The sequence below is a fragment of the Acinonyx jubatus genome, chromosome C1, assembly GCF_027475565.1.
Source record: "Acinonyx jubatus isolate Ajub_Pintada_27869175 chromosome C1, VMU_Ajub_asm_v1.0, whole genome shotgun sequence".
Classification (NCBI taxonomy): Eukaryota; Metazoa; Chordata; class Mammalia; order Carnivora; family Felidae; genus Acinonyx; species Acinonyx jubatus.
In genome coordinates, this window is record NC_069381.1 from 164,821,084 (window position 1) to 164,843,491 (window position 22,408).

At 36.2% G+C, this 22,408-nt stretch overlaps 1 protein-coding gene across 5 annotated transcripts in view; it reads right to left on the bottom strand.

The window, feature by feature from the left end:
* Positions 1-22,408, bottom strand: part of ZNF385B (zinc finger protein 385B) — a 313,431-nt gene that overhangs the window by 173,890 nt on the left and 117,133 nt on the right. The window contains exon 1 of one of the 5 annotated variants that reach the window (XM_027055375.2): positions 21,576-21,726. The exons of the other annotated variants lie outside the window; for them this stretch is intronic. Within the exon in view, the coding sequence (XP_026911176.1) occupies positions 21,576-21,585 (10 nt within the window). The 5' untranslated portion in view covers positions 21,586-21,726. Of the gene's footprint in view, positions 1-21,575; positions 21,727-22,408 lie in introns of those variants that run through there. 5 annotated transcript variants of the gene reach the window in all.

Below are 22,408 nucleotides of genomic sequence, written 5' to 3' on the forward strand. Positions count from 1 at the left end.
AAAACAGAGGGGGAGGCAAACCATAAGAGACTCTTAACTGAGGAGAACAAACTGAGGGTTGATGGAGGGAGGTGGGTGGGAGGTGGACTGGATGGTTAATGGGTATTAAGAAGGGCACTTATTGTGATGAGCCCTGGGTGTTTTATGTAAGTGATGAGTCACTAAATTCTACTCCTGAAACCAATACTACACTAATGTTAACTAACTTGAATTTAAATAAAATCCTGTAAAGAAAAAAAAAACACATGGTATTTCCTAAATCCTCTTTGAATCTTTTAAAAAATTTTTTTGTTAGAGGTCTGTACTACCTACCATGGCAATGATTTCCATAGTGTGACTACTGCATGGGAAAGTAATTCTTTTTATTTATTATATTTTATTTGCCTCTTTAGACCTCCAAAGATTTCCCTTTGTGGTACTTTTCAGGGATTTGATGAACAAGTATGTTCAGTCCTATCCATATGCTATAACATTTTACAGTTTTCAATCATATTCCTTTGTGTTTCCAGCCTGAAGAAATGGCACCCTAATCTTTTTAATGGCCTTCGCTATTGCCATTTCAATGTCACCTCACTCACTTTTAATTGCCCTTCCTCAATCTTCCCCATGAGTTAGTTATATTTTCTAGAGGCAAAACAACTAGAAGAGAACATAATTCTCTAAATATTTACAGTTTCATTTCTGAGACCTTGATTTCCAGCAGTTATTTATTTTTTTAATGAAAGATAGCCTTTGTTTTTAACTGTAACTTAGTTTAAGCTACAAGGGACAAATTGGCTTTTCTTGTAATAGAAATGGACTCTTGGAAATTACCACTGTATAAATATAAAATAGAAGTCAAATTTTATCCCTCAAAAGTGTTATGTTACACATGCACACAGCAAAATTGAACTTCTATGGTCTCTAAACATTCAGGATCTATTTCTGATACTTAAAATTTTTTTAATGTTTATTTTTTGAGAGAGAGAGAGAGAAAGAGAGAGAGAGAGAGACAGAGAGAGACAGAGATAGAGTGGGGGAATGGCAGAGAGAGGGAGACATAGAATCTGAAGCAGGCTTCAGGCTCCAAGCTGTCAGCACAGAGCCTGACGCAGGGCTCGAACCCACGAACCACGAGATCATGCCCGGAGTGGAAGCTGGACGATCAACCAACCGAGCCACCCAGGTGCCCCTATTTCTGATATTTTTAATCTTATAATATAATCCTCATATGCAAAGTTTGAGAGGCAAAAAATCATTTTATAGCCTGCTTGTCCTTATAGAGAAGTCTTGCCAAACACAGCAAAGCTTTTCCAACCCTCAGAGTTGGTGAGCCAAATGAAGGTCGAGCCCTTCCATCTCAGAATCCACAGTGATCAGAGGGTCTCATGGCCTGAGATGCTTTCAGTGTAGGTGGGAAGAAGACCTAACTGTCAATGGTTATCTGCCCCCATTCATCCTTGGCACGAGTGTGAGCAACGTGTAGCTCTCTTAGCAGCACAGTCTCAAAGAATTTGATTCAATTCTGGAAGTTATTGAGAACAGCATCTTGCAAGGCTGTAAGAAACCATATTAAAAGTGAAGACTGCTTTAGAATGAAATTGCATTTTCAGAGATATTGAAAACTAGTCTGAAAAAAACATTTGAAACAAGACAACTATACTTAGAGATATTATAAGCCACACATCCTTTGGGACCACAAAATCATAATATTAGAACTTGGAGGAATGTTGAAAAATTATTTGATCTGGTTTTCTACCTTGAGCCACTTGTAACAGTAAATGTTTTAAGAGAGTAAATAGGATTCTGTTTTTGGAGATCTCTAGGGTATAAGGCACATCTTCCTCCCTTCTAATGGTCAATAATGTTCTTCCCCTTCACCCATGTATTCTCATGCCTTAACAGCCCTATCCTCATTTTTTTCCCCTTCTCATAGGGCCTGTGTTCCACAATGATCTTATTCTTCTTTGAATCAATATGCAGCATAATCTATCTGCCAGTTCTCCAAGAGTGATCTGTAGACCCCTACAGGTCTGGAGAGATACCTCAGGGGGTCTGTGAGTTCAAAACTATTTTCATAATCCTAAAACTTTTTTGTGTGAGCCTTTTTCACTTTGTTGACATTTGGACTGATGGTACAAAAACAATAGTGTATACATTTGCTGATGCCTTAGAGAGCAAAGGCAGTGGCACCAAGCTATAGCATCAGTACTTGCCTTTATCACTAATACTCAGTTAAAATTTTTATTTTTAATCTTAAGAATGGCTTTTAAAATGCAATAAAAATGTTTAATTTCATTAAGTCAACCCTTCAATAAACATCTGCTGAATATTCTATGTGACAAAATGGAAAGTACACATAAAAAAGCACATTTTCTGTCCACAGTAGTATCATGGTTGTCTCAAAAAAAAAGGCTCTGTGTGATTGAGCTATGAATTGAAATAGCCATTTTTTTCATGGAACACCATTTTATTCGAAAGAGTGGCAGACGAACTATAGTTTTAGACTTGGCAATTTGGCAGACTTTCTTTAAAAAAAAAGAAGTGAATCTTCAAGGGAAGATTAATATTTTGGAAAACTATTATCACCACTGTGAGTTTGACAGTCTTGCAAGATTTTTCTGATGAGACTGATATTAATCTTAATATTAATGAATGTGATTTTTCGATATTATATAAGGAAATGTGTCAGTATTTGAAGGATTTTCTTATCCCAGGAAACCAATATTTTTGAAATGACTAATGAAATATGTTACGGAATCATGAAGAGTTGTAAGATCCATTTAAAGTATAGACAGATCGGGGCGCCTGGGTGGCGCAGTCGGTTAAGCGTCCTACTTCAGCCAGGTCACGATCTCACGGTCCGTGAGTTCGAGCCCCGCGTCGGGCTCTGGGCTGATGGCTCAGAGCCTGGAGCCTATTTCTGATTCTGTGTCTCCCTCTCTCTCTGCCCCTCCCCTGTTCATGCTCTGTCTCTCTCTGTCCCAAAAATAAATAAACGTTGAAAAAAAAAATAAAGTATAGACAGATCAATGCATTTCTTATAGTATGAAAAGATCACTGATACGGTTTCAGACTCCAACGTTGCTACTAATATTTGAAAAACGACCACTTATTAAATTCAAATGAATATCAAATTCAAAGGGCTACTACACAACAATAAAAAGAAATGAATTACTGGTGCTTGTAACAATAAGAATACATCTCAAAGAATTTATGCTTTGAGACAGTGAAAGAGGCCAGTAATATATGGTTCTTTGATATAAAAGTTTGGAGAAGGCAAACTACAGTTATGGAGAACAGCTCACTGGTTCCCAAGGGTTAGGGGTAGAAAGAGGGTGTGACTGCAACGGCACAGCACAAAGGAAATTTTTAGGGTTACAAAACTGAATTGTGATTGTACTTATATAAATCTACATATATATGAAAATTCCTAGAACAATAAAAACAGCCCATTTTACTGTGTTAAAAGAAAAAATCATACAGCACAATGTTAGCTCACAGAAGATACACAATAAATGTTAGCTACATACATGTAGGAAATTCAAAATCCTGAGTGCCATTTTCAAGCCCCTTACTTAATTTGATTCTTTGATTAGATTCTACATTTGTAGATAAACAAACCCCCAAATATTTCCCCTGATGATACTGAAGCTCAGTCACATTTGGGAACTGCTAGTCTTGTGAAAATAAAGGGGAAGTTCAAATCCTGAAGTTTGCTTCCAGTCCTGCTTCTAACCATAGGAAAGCAAATATAATCCATTCAATCATCACTGTCCGCGATACCGTGAAGTTCTATTTGTCAGTACTGCCAGAGTTTGATGAAGGTACTGATAGCCGTTAACTTGTGATTGCTATATCCATGCCTTATGCCAAGATCTATCTGTACTCAGTTCTCTCATTTGAATCTCAGAAAAACCCTACCAGTGAGGTCATATCATTTTGAGATCACATAGCTCATAGTCAGACCACAAAAGGAATGCTTGCAGCCACTGTGTGAAGCGAGCTCTGCGTGTAAGTTATCAAGGCCCAGTATCTACTAAAAATAGATGTAACAGGAAAACTTCCTTTTATCCTATATCCTGTAAGTCACAAATCTTTTGAAACTCACTTTTGAAGAATTTTCTATTTTAAACAATTTGTGATCAAAGATTTACTCTCATTGTGGAAATTCGAATCAAGACGTCAAATTCTTCAAAGGTAATTTTGGCAACTATGTATTCCTATCATTTCTTGGATTATGGGTAACAGGATTGGAACATTAGACTAAAATAAAACATGAAGTCTAAGACCATCATCTAATCAAACAAACCTGCTCATGATTCATGGACTCCATCATACTCTAGATCTCTCCTATTTTCCCCCAAATCATCCTTTTTGGCATCTTTCCTATCATAGTGTGTTTGAAACCTTAACATCGGATATCACAGACTTAAATTCTGTTACATCTTACAAAGACCACATGATTTTTTTAAAAGTTTGTTGTAAAATTTTTAAAAAAGTGTAAAAAACTGCACTTAATTTCTCATTATTATTTATTGGCAAGCGGATGCTTTCATTTGAGGCAGTGTCAGTCTTGTGTGCAATTTGTCAGAGAATGAGACATCAGAATTTTTAATGGTAGGAGTTTGGTGGGAAATATTAAAATACTATGGTCACACACCATATCACCACCTTATTAGACTTATAAAGCAAATGGGAGAACAGTCTGACTTCACTCTGGCTCAGCAGAGCATCCGGACAACTTCTGTAACTTCTAGGAGGCGTGCAGTGTGCACGCAAGCTTATGAAGGAGAAACTCTGACAGAATGGTTGAGGAACGCTGACCTTTTCAGGGCTTATTCTCATCTGGTTTTTATTCCTAATTCTTGGACTGCTGATACAAGAAAGCCATCACTGTCAAATAACCTTCTATCAATCTGGGGAAACATCAGCACATCTCACTATCTTTTATGTATTTGATGTACTTAGTAATAATAAGAACTAATACTGACTGAGGTCTATGTGTCAGGCAAACTGCTAAGGGTTTCATATGCACCATCACATAACAGGGAGAGTTTTGAGAGAGTCCCTGAGAAGCAGTTACCCGCCCCGCCCCCCGCCTTTTTTTAATGTTTATTTGTGTGTGTGTGTGTGTGTGTGAGAGAGAGAGAGAGAGAGAGAGAGAGAGAGAGAGAGAGAAATCTGGGGAGGGGCAAGAGAGAGGGAGATACAGAATCCGAAGCAGGCTCCAGGCTCTGAGTTGTCAGCATAGAGGGTGACGCAGGGCTCGAACCCATGAACCATGAAATCATGACCTGAGCTGAAGTCGGATGTCTAAATGACTGAGCCACCCAGGCGTCCCTACAGTTACTCTTTAAAAAAAATTTTTTTTGTTTATTTATTTTTGAGAGAGAGAGAGCACAAGTGGGGGAGGGGCAGAGAGAGAGGCTGACATAGACTCCAAAGGAGGCTTCAGGCTCTGAGTTGTCAAGACAGAACCCGATGACCTGGGAGATCATGACCTGAGCTAAAGTCAGAAGTTCAACTGACTGAGCCACCCAGGTGCCACCCACTCCCCCGCCCCTGAGTAGCAGTTACTCTTGAGACTCAAGCTTTGTGGTTCCCCAAACAGTTCATGAGGATCCACAAAGTGCCAAAAGCCTAGAGACTGCTGATGCCCTCTGAAGTGGCTTCTCCATCCTGACCTGTTGAAGCCCCCTCTTCCTAAAAGTCCTAGTTCAGGTTCCACCTCTTCTATAGAGCCTTCTCATCAGCCCAGCTGGACGTGTACTTCCCCTTCTTGGAGTATAGTAGAGCAGGGACTACAGACAGGTGTCTCTGGAGACCTGCAGGGCCAGACCTGTGCCCCTTTAGGGAAGGGGACTCAGAAGGGTAGGCCTTATGAAACTGTACTTGTATACACATCCATGTACATCTTCTCTCTGTAGAGGAGACCAAAGGTTTTCATTTGATTATTAAAGGGAATCATAACCCTTGGGGTTTATTTAAGAACCACATTAGGTCTAATCTATTCCATCTGGTCTGTTCCACTGCCTTCACCACATATCGGCATCTTGCCCCTGATAGCGAAAACACTGCAATGTTTTCTAGCCTGCTTTCCTGCCTCTACCTCGCTCCTATATTCCATCCTGCACAATGCTGCTACAGGGATCCTTTAAACATGCAAATCCGATGTTATATTCGACTCTGTGTCCCGTTACACACTTAACAGTGTGTTGGGCACAAGTAGTGCTCAATAAATATCCACTGAAGAAATGGATGGCTAAATGAACTCCTGCTTACAGTCTGAGTCTTCAGCTGAGGACCCCAATATAAACCTGACTTGCTCCCTGTGACACCGAAGACCTTTGGCCTTGGCACTGTAGTAAAAGTGTAATGAAATACAGGCTACTGTGCCAAGACAACATCACAATCTCCAATTTGTGAAGGAAATACATTAACAAAATATATTCCCAGTTTAAATGTCACAGATAAACAGATTACCATAAGGTTAGTAGGTGAGTGGCATTGAGTTCATTATTATTATGGTTTTAAAGTATTTTTTATTGAATTTTTTTTAGAATGGCCAGGAATATCTTCCTTTGAGAAGAAGATTTCAATGAATATACCATTTTAATATAATTATAGATAAAAGCAAAGCTGTAATCTAGAAGCAGAAAACCTTTAGCAATTAAAATTTCATACATTTTTTTTTTAGTTGTTAGTGTCAGATGTCACAGCTTTGACTTTTTTTTAATGTTTATTCATTTCTGAGAGAGAGACAGAGAGACAGAGAGAAACAGAGCATGAGTGAGGGAGGGGCAGAGAGAGGGAGACACAGAATCCAAAGCAGGTTCCAGGCTCTGAGCTGTCAGCACAGAGCCTGATGCAGGGCTTGAACCCATTAGCTGTGAGATCATTACCTGAGCTGAAGTCGGACACTTAACTGACTGAGCCACCCAGGTGCCCCAATGGCTTTGACTTTTAGACAGGAGAAGACTGCTTGCCCTCCAGGTAAGGCTGATATAAACTTGTCCTAGTTTCCAGAAATTCAAATTTTCCAGATTACATTTTATCTATATGTGAATAGAATGCTAACAACTGTGAGTTTCTGCTATAGTCTGGAACATTCCCCAGAGAAAACTGATCAGGTTTCCTAGTTAGCACAAAAGAGCCTAGGAAACCCTAATGAGGCTGAAGTTGTCCCTATAAATAGCCTAGAATGCTCAAGTTCCCTGAACCCCAAGATGCCTTTCTTTCTTTCCTTTTTTCTTTTCCTTTCTTTTTTTTTGTCTACATGTGTGAAGACATCTTTGTTTCCTCAATTCTTAGAATCTATATTTATTGGTTTCTTCCCAGATGACTTTATATATATATTTTTCTCAATAAAATGCATTTATTTTAAAGAACTGTCAAGTAGATTTCCATATGTGGATGCTGTTACATTATTTTTCCCCAGTTTCATGGAAAAATAGTTGACATACATCACTGTATAAATTTAAGGCATACAGCAAGACGGTTTGATTTACATATATTGTAAAATGATTACCACAGTAGGTTCAGCTAACATCTATCTTCTTATAGAGATACAATAAAAAGAAAAAAGGAAAAAAATTTCTTCTTATGATGAGAACTCATAGGATACTCTCTTAACAGCTTTCCCTTATATCACACAGCAGTGTTAGCTCTAGTTGTCATGATGTACATTATATCCCTAGTTTTTGTATATCTTATAAGTGGAAGTTTGTACTTTTGACCTCTTCAGTTGTTTTATGTCTTCGCTCTTTGTAAATGATGTTCTATAAACATGAGGATGGGGTGCAGATATCTCTTTGAGTATGTTTTGTTTCCTTTGGATATATTCCCAAAAGTGAAATTCTCGGATCACATGGTAATTCTTTTTAGTCTTTTGAAGATCCTCCATACTATTTTCCATAGTGGTTGTATCAAGTTACAGTCCCACCAACAGTGCACAAGGGGTCACTTTTCTTCTCATCCATGCTAGCATTTGTCTCTTGTCTTTTTGATGATGGCAATTAAAAAAGTTTGAAGTGACATATCATTATGGTTTTAACTTATATTTCCCTAATGACTAGTGATGTTGAGCATCTTTTCATGTACCTGTTGTCCTTTTGTATATCTTCTTTGTGGAAATTTCTATACAGGTCCCTAAAGCCCCTTTAATCTTAAAGCCAAGCCAAGCCATGTCCAACCTGAAGCTTCTAGCCTGGAGCTGCTCAGACCTGTCTAGAGCCCCCTGGCTCCTGACCTGCATACCATACAGCTAAGTCTTAAGACTTACAGATCACTAAGCTCCAAATCATCAAGAGGTGATCAGAAAGCCATAATCTCCTGCTTTATGGCTGTGGTACTGAAGTAAGGTTTCCTTCAATAGCAGCTATACCAAAGACAAAAAAGAGTAGGTATGTAGCTGAGAAGATCCCAGGGATGGGGGAAAACAGAACAGGATGTTTACGTCTACAGAGTATGTGCATAAATCTCATAAGTTAAGGACTACCTACATAAAAAAGCCAAACAAGTGCTAACAGCATTATAACTCAATAAACAAAATAGGAGGAGCACGTGTAGCTCAGTCTGTTAAGTGTCTGACTCTTAAGTTCAGATCAGGTCATGATCTCACGGTTTGTGGTTTGAGCCCTGCATCAGGGTCTGTACTGACAGCATGGAACTGCTTGGGATTCTCTCTCTCCCTCTCTCTGCCCCTCCCCTGCTCTTGCTCTCTCTCTGTCTCTCTTAAAATAAATAAATAAAACTTTTTTAAAAATTGAAAAAAATAAAATGTATAAAGTGGAAAACTATGATCTATGCAGATAGAAATAAACTAGTGGAGAAACTAATGAGGAATAGGATATTTTTATGGTTTCAAAGTAACTCCCTACAAAATGCTTACTAGTTGTAAGGGGAAATAAAAGAGTAACTCTATGGTTGAAAAGCTCGGAAAACACCAACTTTATAAAGTAATCAAAGTGAACATGATCACTAATAAGAGAAATTAAAATCACCTGAGACCTTGCAGGATTCAATCAGAGGAATGTGGCATCGATTTCATATAATTCCTGTCCACAATTTATAACCTAAGGTTAATCAGGAGGAAACATGAAATAAATCCAAATTGGCCTACTAATTTTCAAGAGTCAAGGTCATGAAAATTAAAAAAAAAAAAAAAAAACAGAGAGAGAGAAACCACTGGCAAACTATTCCAACTACAGGAAACTAACCAGACATAGTAACTAAATGAAATGAGAGATTTTGAAACAGATTGCTTTACTATAAATAGATCTCTTAACTATTAAGACAACTGTTAAAACCTGAATGATGTCCAAAGAGAAGAGGTAGGAATTCATCTATGTTAATTGCCCAACTATATTGATTGTATTCTAGTTTACTGACTTGTTTATAAAAAATAAATACTAAGATATTCTTAGGTAATAGGAAACTCACTCAGAAAAATAAATGTTCTTGATATAATATTACATCTTTCCTAACATTTGATTTTATCAAAAATTTTAGTCCTTCTATGGAAAGGTATACCAGATAAACAAGATACACCAGATAAAATACTAAGTGAAAATACGAAAGTACAGAATATACCATATGCTACTATTTGTGTGCCTGCAAAGATATATATGTACGTGTGTTTGTGTGTCTATGTGTGTTTTGTTTTAGTTTTTTGTTTTGTTTTACTCTGCAACAAAGCATAAAATCTGTTAGCAAAGTTTGTTTGGAGGAAAGAGGATTAAGGACTTGGGGGAGAGGAAAGAAAAATTTTACTTTTAATTACATATCTTTCCATATTCTTAAGTTTTCCCATGTTATATTTTAGTTTAAACATTTTTAAGTTAAGCTTAATAAAATAAAATCAGTACAAAGTAAAATTTTAAAACATAATTCCAATCATGATATCTATTTGCATCTCCCAATACAAGTATCCTTCCTCTCCACTTTTCCAGGCTAGGAGAAAAGAAACATCATCCCTGGAGACCCAGTGCTTAGCACAGAGCCTGGTACGAAGGAGGCAATAATTATATATTATTGAATAAATGCATGAGCCAGTAATTCATATACATAACCATTTCACAGCTATATGATTTCATCATTGTTTTCTTTTTGAGGCATAGAAAACCTGTGAGTCTTGTCATGTCTGTAATATGTTGTCTATACTCAATGTAACAAAGTTCTTCTCTGAAGATTCTAGAAGACCACAAAAGCAGAGTGAGAGATTTCACTTGGAAAGATTGTATGTTAAGTAATATGTTTTTGAAGAAGGGAGGATGTTTAAAGTATGAAAGAGAGAAATAAATTGTGATTCCTATGTGATATCCATGTTTAGAACATTGGTCTATGGAAAACTTTTGCTTGATAAATAGGGTTTCTATATTCAGGGATGAACACAAAAAATGAGCATTGGTGAGAGAGGTGCCATACATTATTCAAGATAAGGGATGCTTGAAGATAAATAAAAGCCCAAGTAATAAATATATTGGTAAGTGCTGAAAGGGTAACATGATATCCTTCGTGCTTGGGCTTGATGCACAGGCTGTGGGATTATTGTTGAAAAAGGAATCCTAAAACGAACTGTCATTTTGAAAGCAGCACTTTGCCTTTTTCAGTCATTTGGCTGTATCAGTAACTCACATTTATTCCATACACAATGGATAATTCACTGTCTTTATCAGAAGCAGAAAAAAGCAAATCAATAAGGTAGGGAGGTGAGAAACCAAGACACAAAAGTCTTTTGTGGTTATCTACGTAACATTATGAATTTTCTTTGAATCCATGTGTCACAGCATAAGACCTGGCTGACTGATAGCTAAACATTTCCCTGTCTTATTAGACAGCTAAGCGGCATTAAATCTACTAGACAATTGATACAGTCATACCCTGATACAAGGGAAAAATTGATTAAGGCAAAAAGCAGCATAATAGTTATCAGTATCAAAATGGCAAACATTTGGAAATAATGCCAATTGTTGATTCCCCTTTGTCACTGACATTACTCAAGGATGAAAACACAAAGACATACATTAATTTAACTGCATAATATAGGAAAAACACATTGACTTGCTTAAATAATTCTCACTTTAATATCTTCAGGATGCGTGTTTTCTCCCAAGATTTTTTTTTTTTACCATTTGAAGAAAATCTGGCAAAAAGGTCAAATTAAGGGGCGCCTGGGTGGCTTAGTTGGTTAAGCGTCTGACTCAATTTTGGCTCAGGTCATGATCTCAGGGTTTATGAGTTCAAGCCCCATGTCAGGCTCTGGGCTGACAGTGTGGAACCTGCTTGGGATTCTCTGTCTCTCTCTTTCTCTCTCTCATTCTCTCTTTCCCTCTCTCTCATTCTCTCTCTCTCTGTCTCAGAAAATAAATAAACTTTTTTTTTAAAGTGACTTTTAAAAAAAGGGTCAAATTAAACACGTTGTCTGTAAAGTTAGGTTACTAACATAGAGTAAGCTTTTTTTTTGAGATATAATTGACATGTAACATTATATTAGTTTCAGGTGTACAATATGATTATTTGGCATTTGTAGGGATAAACTTATTTTTAAACAATATGTAAATTATATTTTGAAACAGTATGTTCCAGAATGTGTTTTCAGATAAAAAAAATTTATAAATGTAAAGCAATGTATTTAGTGGTTAATCTGGAAAAAAATGCAGTTACTAAACATATATACTAACAGTGTCCAAAAAGTCTAGAAACATGGGTAAAATAAGATATGTGTTGTACTTTTTTAGATTAATAATTGGACATATTGCTTTGCATTTAGAAGTACTTCACCTAAAATGTGTCTGGAGGCTGAAGAAAAGTACACCAAACAAATATTATAAAATATAGCTAACACACAGTATAAAAATAAGTTTATATTTTTTCCAGCCTCATGGACATACTATATTATACAGTACATAACCCACTCAATCTCTTTTACTATAATGAATGAATGAGCAAAATTCCAATAAGACAGTCTCTGAGACTAAGTTTTTTGTGAGAACTCCAAATATGATGTATAACTTGGTAAAGGATGTCAATGTTGCTCTGTAAAGGCTTCCTAGGTCCTTGGTGGTAAACCTATAGCATCATAACACGTGTATGGATTGGTGTTAAAGTAGCAGCTAAGGTGTGAACCCAATCACTGTGGATATTGTGGAAAACTTAAAGAAGATTATTGTCCTCAGGGAAAGTGGCTAATATTAGTTTCCCTTTTCTTTATCAGGGACACCTCTTCGTAGAAAAAAAATAAGGGAGGAGCACCTGGGTGGCTCAGTCAGTTAAGTGTCCAACTTCAGCTCAGGTCATGATCTCATGGTTCGTGGGTTCAAGCCCCACATCAGGCTCTGCACTGAGTCTGCTTGGGATTCTCTTTCTCTCTTTCTCTCTCTCTCTCTCTCTGCCTCTTCCCAACTCATGCTTTTTTTTCTCTCTCTCTCATAAAATAAATTAATGAAACTTAAAAAAAAGAAAAAAATAAGGAAAAAAAGAGTCAGGAAGAAATAAAAAATACATTCCATAGGAGTGTTTCTTCCTATTGTTTAGAAAGACAGAGCTTCATTGGGCATGCCAAAAATGTACTATCAGAGAAAAGTTTTAGTCTTAGTTAGACAAAAACTAGGATTGTTGAGCTTCCTTTCAGCATATCAGGTGATTACCCAACTCTGGCTTAGACCAAGCATTTCTCATAGCTTTGGATATATAACAACGGCTATGACTTTATAGGTAGTAGTAGAGTCCGTGGTTGCAACTGCTCAGATACATAAATAATGCCTACCACTATTAGGACAACTTTTTCATGATTATGTGGTTTCAGTTTTCATAGTTTCAGTGAGCATTTTTCCAGAGTCCAGGTCTATACTACTAGTATAAGGTACATGTTCAATGATCTTTAAAACCATAATTTCTACTGAATCCCCTAATTGAGAATCATGTGGTTTATCCCTAGTATTAACATTGAGCTTGGAACTGTTTCATGTGTGTTTCAGAGAGTTGAACAGTCTGCCAGTAGGATTCTGGGAAACACTACTTTTACAAGTAAGTACTTATGGAACTTCTATTAAATAAAAGCAACACATACTAACAGTGAGGCTTTAAACTGCTTGCCTGAGCAGCCAGGAAATTGGGCGCTATGGTTATTACTGTAACTCTCATAGTCACTCTCATCCTAACAATGGAATCATTTGCTGGACCCATAGACCCTGACACTCAGCCTTTGTAATTTGCATATCTGCTTCCCAACTAGATGAACACTAGATGAAACCCCAAACACTAACATATTTTATTAATTTCTCAATCGCTACACATACAAGCATATAATAAATACTCAGAAACAATTTTTTGAGTGACTGACAACAATGATACTAAATAGAGTAACATGAATACCTCATATATTTATTTAGTAATCTTGACAGTTCAGAATTCAGCTAAGGTCCAGAAAATGTGCCTCTGCCCACCCCCACCCCCACCTCTCAGAAAAGCATCAGAAGATTAAAGATCCTTAAGAGAGTCCTTGAGGTCTCAAAGTCTAGCTTAGAAAAAACTTAAGACATAAACTCCTTAAGGGCAGGAGGATTTTCTCTTTGCTTACCTCAATTTTCTCAGGGCCTTTACTGCGCAGAATAGATGATCAATAAAAATGTGTTGGGCAAATGACTACAGTGATGGTTATGCCTTTTCTAAATGAACAGAGAAATGAAAATAGTTGAATTCAGAACTAGGTGCTAGAGTTGCTACAGACATGTACAGCTGCGACACCTGCCAGTCAATGTCACAGAATACCAGCAGACCATAAAAACGCATGGTCAAAAATGCAGAAGTATGGCAAGTTGGAACCATTCTTTTTTTTTTAAGTAAATTTTTATTTACTAATTTTTGAGAGAAAGAGAGAGAGAGGGAGGCAGAGAATCCCAAGCAGGCTCCGTGTTATCAATGTAGAGCCCAACACAGGGCTCAAACTCGTGAACAGTGAGATCATGTCATGACCTGAGCTGAAATCAAGAGGCAGACACTTAACTGACTGAGACACCCAGGCACCCCAAGTTGGAACCATTTCTTTTAGAAGCAAACAGATCCCAACCCCTCACTAGACTCTGTGGATTACCACTACATAGTTCAACAATTAACATTTGCATTAAGGATTCTGAGTTAAAATTTTAAAATGTCTAGAACATTAAAAAAAAAACACAGAGGAATATGATGCATTAAAGGAACACTTCCATCAGTTATTGTTCAAATTAAATCCTGGATGGGAAAGATGTTTTGAAATAAGTTCAGGAGACCATGTGTGCTGGTTGTTCTCTGTTTGCTCCCAGATCCTTGCTCATCCCAGATTCTTTGTCCATTCTGTATGGGAAGAAGGGAGAAGTTGGAATATTCCTTTCAGTCTTCCTCCTTGTCTGCATTTGGCAGTGACATCTTGCCTATGATAACAGCTTTTGTTGAGTACTATCCTTTACAGCCTCCAATTTCAGCTCTCACCAAATTTAGACACCTCCATTAACTCCCTCTCCTTTCTTCTCAGGAATGAAAGAGTTTGTGGTGGGTCAGTAGGAACGATGACATCTATCGGTGACTCCCTTCAAACTTACCATACCACCGCAAACATCCCTCATTATACTCTCTTTGAAAAACCCAGCTGATTATGCTTTCAATCAAACTGTTTGACCCACCATAGAATAGTCAGGTCCTTCTCACTTTGTATGATGCTTAAAACCAATATATCAGGCACAGGTCAGTTAGCAAACCAATCCATCTCTATTTCTTCCATCCACAGGAAAGTGACCTACAAGCCTCAAGAAAGTGGTAAAGAAGGAAAAGCCAAGGATAATATGTGACCAGCAGCAGCAACATGCTCTTGTTTCAGTAATACCCAGGCTGGTGAACAAGTACAGACTGGCTAGTGACTGGCCCACATCAGTCAAGGACACTTCAATCTTTCTAAAGGGATGAAAAATAATTGGCGATGCTTCTCTGAATTATTTTGAAATATTTTTGTAGAAAGAAACAGAGAAATGCACATGGGTGAGAGGAGACAAAAACAATTTTAACAGAAAAAAGTCATTGGTCTGGCTCCACGAATTTTCAAGTATACTACAGAGGAAGATCTTGTATTTGGTGACTGAGAGATGCATACAGAATTAAGGGATGGAGTAAGGGGCATTGCATGACCTTCCAGCACACATATATACAAGTGTGCCACATATATAGTGGCCTGTCACCTGGGCCAGGTCTCTTGTCTACCTACCTGAAAGAGAAAGAAGCACAGTGAATGAATAGAAAGAAGTAGTGAACTGGGTTCTAATTCCAATTTTCCTAGATGACGTGTTTTGGTTAGGTCACTTTGTCCGTCTTAAGTGAAATAGGGATGATGAAAAGTACCATATTAATTTCTCATCATGCTGTAGTTCCAAGTCTGTGAAGGTTATTCTAACCTCTAGGGGGTGACACTTTTAGATTTCCAGATTTGGGGAAAAGGTTTCACTGGTCAGTCCTGAAAGGGGCTATCTTACAAATCTCACCATTTCTGCTGAAACATTTGTCTCCTAATATCTTGAAAACTTTCAGATTCTTCCAGTGAAATGGCAGCAAGTAGACATGAGATGATTCTGTATGGGTGAGAGAATATCTAGTATACACCAGAACTTCCAGGGTGTCATTTAGTAGATATGTATTCTTATTCTTAATCCAACTTTGCAGCCCAATGACTTTATGAAGTCAAAAATTCTCCCCCAAATCCTTTTGGAGTATGATTTTTGAAGCATATAGAGACAGAATCTGAGCCAATATATTTTATTTCAAATAAGGTTCTTTGATTTCTAATATGCTTTTGAAATGTGACATCTGTCTGCCTTGTGAAATTCTGCTCTCTCAGCTCCCTGGAGAGCTAGGAAGAGTATTAAATAATTGGATCCTTGTTGCTTTCTGAATTCCACTACTTGTGGGCCATTTCTGCTGGATAAGCATGTTGTCTATCCATAGCATCCTCTTAATTCTGCTCCTCAAACTCCTATTTTCTGCTCTCAAAGCCAAACTCTGGGATGGAGAACACTACTCCATGGTTATTTGTTATTAAAGGACTTCTATCACAGAAAAAGGGAAGCAATGTTGATAAGATAAAGTACCTAAAAAGAAGATAAGCTGAAAAGGCAAGGAGGGATGTCATGCATTTCAGAGTTGCTCATTTATTCTGTTTTGCCACATCACAATCCTTACAATGAAAGCACTCTTCCTTCTCCATTGGATTTTCATCTGTAGAGTATTTAATCTTACAAAGTTAAAAAAAATCAATAACCAGGGAATATTCAGTAGTTTAGAGTTTTAATATTTATCACAAAAGCAGAGCAATCACTTGTGAAGGGGTGGGGAGAGACAGAATTATGGGCACTTCTTTCAAAAAAAAAACCAAATATAATCTTCCCCAAAGTTGTATCGATACTAAAATTCACCCAATTTCACATGAATCCTCAAGAGTTGTATCGATACTGAATTTCATTCCACTTCACTTGAATTTTCAAATTTGAAATACCAGCTGATTCGCACTACTTCCTTTCAATTAACTTTTCTAGCCTACAAATCCATACATGTTGGTGAATACCTAAAAGCAAATATTATCTATACAGAGACAGGAAATGATGACATTACTGGCAAAAGTGATGTCATAAACAGACATCAATTCCAAAGGATACTGAGTTCTCATGGTACTAGGGGAAATAAAATAATGACTTCACAGCTGAATAGAATTTAAATAAAACATATTTCAACAAAACTGCCAGAAAAATGAATCATTCTACATTAACAGGCTACATCAGCAACTAGATATGTTAAAAGTTTAATTTAGCAGAGGACTGCCTCTGACCAAAAAGAGTTTAATTTAGATTTTATCTGTCTTTTTAACTTAAGTTTATTCATTTTTGGTAATCTCTACACCCAATGTGGGGCTCACCTGGAGATCAAAAGTTGCATGCTCTTCTGACTGAGCCAGCCAGATGCCCCGAAGATTTCATCTGGTTTTGATTTATGTCAATAAGTATGGTTACTGGCTTAAAGGAAACCTGAAATTTATCTTTCTCTTTATGGACAATATTAGCATATTTCCTAGAGAAACTTCTGTATTTTATGGGTAACAATACTTTTATCTCCCAAATTTAAATTTTTTTCTATGATAATTTTAAGAAAGTAACTGACAGAAAGGTACAACACAAAGAATTATAGCTAGTAATTGGCATCCACTTATAATGTACTAGGCAAGGTGTAGAAGGTTTTATGTACATTATTTTGATTAATACTTATGATACACAACGTTGACGTTATAGAAATGTGGACACAATGATCCCTAGGTAAACTAAAGACAAAAAGAATGAGGCCTAAAGAGGTTAAGTGATCTGCCAAGGGTGACAAAACAAATAAGAGAGGAGGTGGAATTCAAATTTAAGTACCACTCGTTCTTAAGTCTTTCTCCTTTATTTACTCTTATAATTAAAGAGTAAAAGGTACAACAAGTGAGCATATTTGACTTATTAGAACATAAATACTGTTTTTCAATGTAAGTATTAAGTTGGAAGTATGTTACTTCATACTGAAAATATTTAGCACAAATTCAGTAGAATTCGTACTCAACAGGCTTAACCGAGTCCTTTAAAATTCTCATCTACAGCAGCATTTCTCAACTTTTTTCATCATCTTCCCCCACCCCCCAAGGGGTCTTCTTGACACTTTTTTTCTTAATCACCCTACCCACAAAAATTTAATACCACAGATATACCACATACTATATGTATATCTGTACATACAGACTATATGTAGATCTGTGCTTTATACATAAGAAGAGTTAAGATTTTTTTTCCCCTAGAATGCATTTTTGCCCCTTGGAGGGTAATGAGGATGTATAATCTAAAAGATGTATCTGTTTTTCTTTGTTGCTCCAAAACCTTCCAACCCACTGGCTATTACTTCAAATTGCATGGAGTTAGGATCTTAGACTTTTAGCTTAAAGTTTTTCTGTATGTTAAAATATGAATACATAGAAAATATTGGTGAAGCACCAAAACCCATGTACATTTTAGTGTGAATAGAAGATGGAAAAACCAGTTTGATGGGGGAAAATGAGAAGAATGTGAGAGCACTCCCTACTGGAGCAGAGGAAGGAGAACAAAGAGGCTCTGGGTCGGAATGCCTGTGGCACAATTGTGCTTCAGTCTAGTCCCGTTGAACACATTAACATGAAGTAAGTACTTGAAAATGCCAGCTCCCATTCATGATGAACAAGAAATCTTAGTCATAAGCCACCTTAGTGACCATCACCCTATTGATTAATGTGTAAATACTGGGTTTCCTGCCTGTGAAGATTTGCTGTTTGGTTCCTTTCAGGTCTGTTTGTATATTCCCAATTGCTATGTGGCCAAGAACAAGTAAGTTTATGTAATGTTCCAAAGAAACAGCTCGACACCATGGCTCATTTTAACCCAGGTATGAATAGAAGACAGAGTTGAATTCACAAATACTTCTTTCACATGCACTATAAAATACAACTTTTCACTCCCAGAGGCCAAAATGGTCTTAACCATTGAAGTAATTATAGCTCATGACTATAATTTAGAGTTAGCTCTAGTTGACTCAAAATTCACACAGGAAAATAATTCAGTCATCTTATTGGAACACTGGAGTGAATAACTTCATAAAACCCATATAGTTGCAGCAATCCTAGAGAGAAGGGTAAATTCTAAATAGAAATCAAGAGTTGATAATTTCATAAGACAACAACAGTAATTGTCTACCATTTACTGGTCACCAATTTAAAGGCTCAAGCACCACAGTTTACATTTATAAATATCACCTACTCAATCCTTATAGCAATCCTATGAGATGAACATTTGTATCCACTTGTATAGAGGAAATGAATTTAGAAAGGATGGGCAATTTTCCTGAAACCTTTCAGAAGTAGAGGCAGAGTAGAGGAATTCAAACTCCTGTCATCTGAAGCTCATGCTTTGCCACCTCAGCCATAGTGAAATTATCTCAGTGAAATGACAGAAAAGGCTCAAGTCTGTAAACTTTTACTTTCCAGTCAGATGGAGAAATCTTGGGTAAATGGAGAAGTAATGGATACGGTGTGTAACATCTTTTGAGATTTTACATATAAGAAGCTACTGCTTAGATAATTTAAATTGAAGGATTAAAAAAAATAAATACCTTCAAGATGTGTATTGGTAAGGATTTTCTGACTTTGAAGCTTATGAAAAATATGCATATGTATCAGGACCTTGGTAAATGTTAAATAAAATGGTGGCTACTCACACAAGCCTAGGTACACTTTCCAGAAGCCAGGTCAACTATAGTAAATTATTTCCATCACTCATTCCCCATCAATAGCATTGAACCTTATAATATGAAGGGAGCCCCCGTATAAAAGAATGGCCTTTCTAAAATAAAAAATACAAGAATAACATATGTTGGTGAGAATGCAGAGAAAAAGGAACTCTCTTGTACTGTTGGTGGTAATGCAAACTGGTACAGCCACTGTGGAAAACAGTGTGAAGTTTCCTCACAAAGTTAAAAATAGAACTACTCCATGATTTAGTAATTACACGACTGGGTATTTATCCAAAAAATACAAAAACACTAATTCAAAGGGATACATGCACCCTTATGTTTATTGTAGCATTATTTACAGTAACTAAATTATGGAAGCAGCCCAAGTGCCCATCGATAGACGAATGGATAAAGAACGTATGGTATATATTTACAATGGAATATTGTTCAGTCATAGAAAAGAATGAAATCTGGCCATGTGCAGTGACATGGATGGAGCTAGAGAGTATAATGCTAAGCAAAATAAGTCAGTCAGAGAAAGACGAATACCATATGATTTCACTCATCTGTGGAATTTAAGAAACAAAACAAACAAGCAAAGGAATAAGAGAGAGAGCGACAAACCAAGAAACAGATTCTTAACTATGGAAAACAAACTGATGGTTACCACAGGGGAGGTGGGTGGGGGTTGGGTGAAATAGGTGATGGAGATTAAGGAGTGTACTTGTGATGAGCGATGAGTGATGTATGGAAATGCTGAATAGCTATGTTGTACACATGAAACTAATATAACACTGTATGTTACTATACTGGAATTAAAATAAAATAAAATAAAATAAAATAAAATAAAATAAAGGCTCTTTTTAAAACATCCAATTCATTTTATACATGTATACAGTTCCACCAACATGAAAGGATAATAAAAACTAAGAGGGCAGAAGTGGAATAGCAAAAATAAAGTAAAACTCTACGAAATAATTTTATAGATTTATAGAAGAGGTTAGGAGCAGTGTTGAGGAGCCAGGAACCAAATGTGTCACCTCATTCCTAGTCCAGTATTTTCTTCATAACAGTATACTGTTACCAAGTAGAATAATAAATAGGCTTGAAATTATAGCAAAAACTGACCTCTAAAATACATCATCAATTTTAGGCTTAATCTGTGGAGACTTAACTAATATTTAAATTATTCAAACATCCTGACAATGAAGTACAAATATAATTTATCTTTTAAACTACCAACCTAGTTATATTTACTATGTCCCAAATGGGTATCAAACATCCCTAAATAGTGACATAATGAATAACTCCAGTAAAGGCTAAAATTGTTCTCACATGTGAAGTAATGTGTACAACTGGTCAAAGTATAACCATCGCAATAAAAGATGTTTTCACTTAATTTCCTAGAAATTTCAAATGTTTGTTTAGCCCTTATTAACTGGAAAATTCCACAATGCATTGTACACTTACTGACACATTCTAGTAAGAAAATGTTTTTAAAATAAATAATCCATGGCATAATATTCAACCAGTGTTTCACAATATTAACTTGACAATAAATGAAGCATTATTAATGTATGAAGCATTTTAAAAATGTTTATGTAGCTTCCAACGAAATTCTAATTTAATTATATTCTATAAAGTGAGAAAGATTCCCTATGTCAGATTCTCTATTAAAGGTTTTGCCAGATTTCTATTAAGACTAATGCATGCAAATGCTATATTTAAAAATATTTTATAACACTTAAGATATAATTGTGAATACTACTAAAAATATGCTTAACACTTCACTTTTTCAATGTTCTCCTACTTGAAACTAATGTTAAAACTGACAATCTAGGCATTCCCATATATGTTAAATATCAATAAAATGATCATGTAGAACCAGCTCTTTCTAGAGGACATATCAGAGCATTTTAACAACATATGGAAGTGCAACATATTTTTAAACCAGAAGTCATGTTAACACTTAGATCACATGGACTCTGTTGTCTATAACAACTACTAATTAAACCCCAAAATGTTGTGCTCATCTTAATGGAAGGGAACAAAGTATAGTTATGCTAGTCATGCTCCCTCTTTAATTTATACATACATGTCCAAGATCATTCTAAGGTGCCATACCTCATCAACTAAAATCCTAGTAGGACAAATAATACCAATCATGGCATTGCCCAGCACTATATGAAATCTGTACAAATCTGGAAAATTACATCCAAAGCCAAGTATACCTCCCTATATATATTTTCTATCACTTCAGAACAAATCTACCATTCGGAAGGTATGTTACTTACCGAGAAGCATGTTTCTTAGCAGAAGTCAATTCAGTCTGTCTGTAATTTATGTGTAACAAAGGTATAAAGCGCTGAGAAATATGTTAACCTGCCACACGTTTTGTTACAGATAGTGTGAGCCTTCACAAACTCTTCCTTGTATCCTATGCCTGCTGGAGTACTGGACAGACTCCACTCACTCACTGTGCACCTCGGTGGAAACTAACAAACAATACAGTCACTGTCAGTAGATGTTGCCTCCTCAGCGTACAGAGCCAAAAAAAATTATGGAAAAGTAGGTTACTTCACTGGGGTTGGAGATGTAAATTCTGAATTGATTATGCTGTTTCTTTAAAATTCCAGTAATATTTTCTACTGAATTCACAAAGAAACAAAATTTAAACTTATGCAAATAAGCTTATAAGATCATATTTAAAAAATGTAACTGTCCTCTTTCTCCCCTTCTTTTCTTTCTCTAAGAATTTAAAATACATTTCACTACAAACTAAAAAGAAATTGTGTTACAAAATAACCTCTGTATAATATTCATGTTTTTAGAAGCACTGAATATTAAAATTATATCACTAATCAAGGATCATAGAATGCAAATATACTTATTACTTGGTGTTATGAGCTTGGGCCTCCAATGTGATTTCAGTTCCACAATGGATTATTTGTTTGATTCCAATACAAAGATAATTATTTCTGAAATCAGTTTCTCCTTAGAGAATAAACCTTACAGTTTTAAAGCAATAAGAATATTGCAATGAACATTTAACAAAGGAATATCTTGTTTCTTTTTCTTCTTCTACTAGATGTGCATTAACAATTTAAAAAGAGAAAAATCTATATCT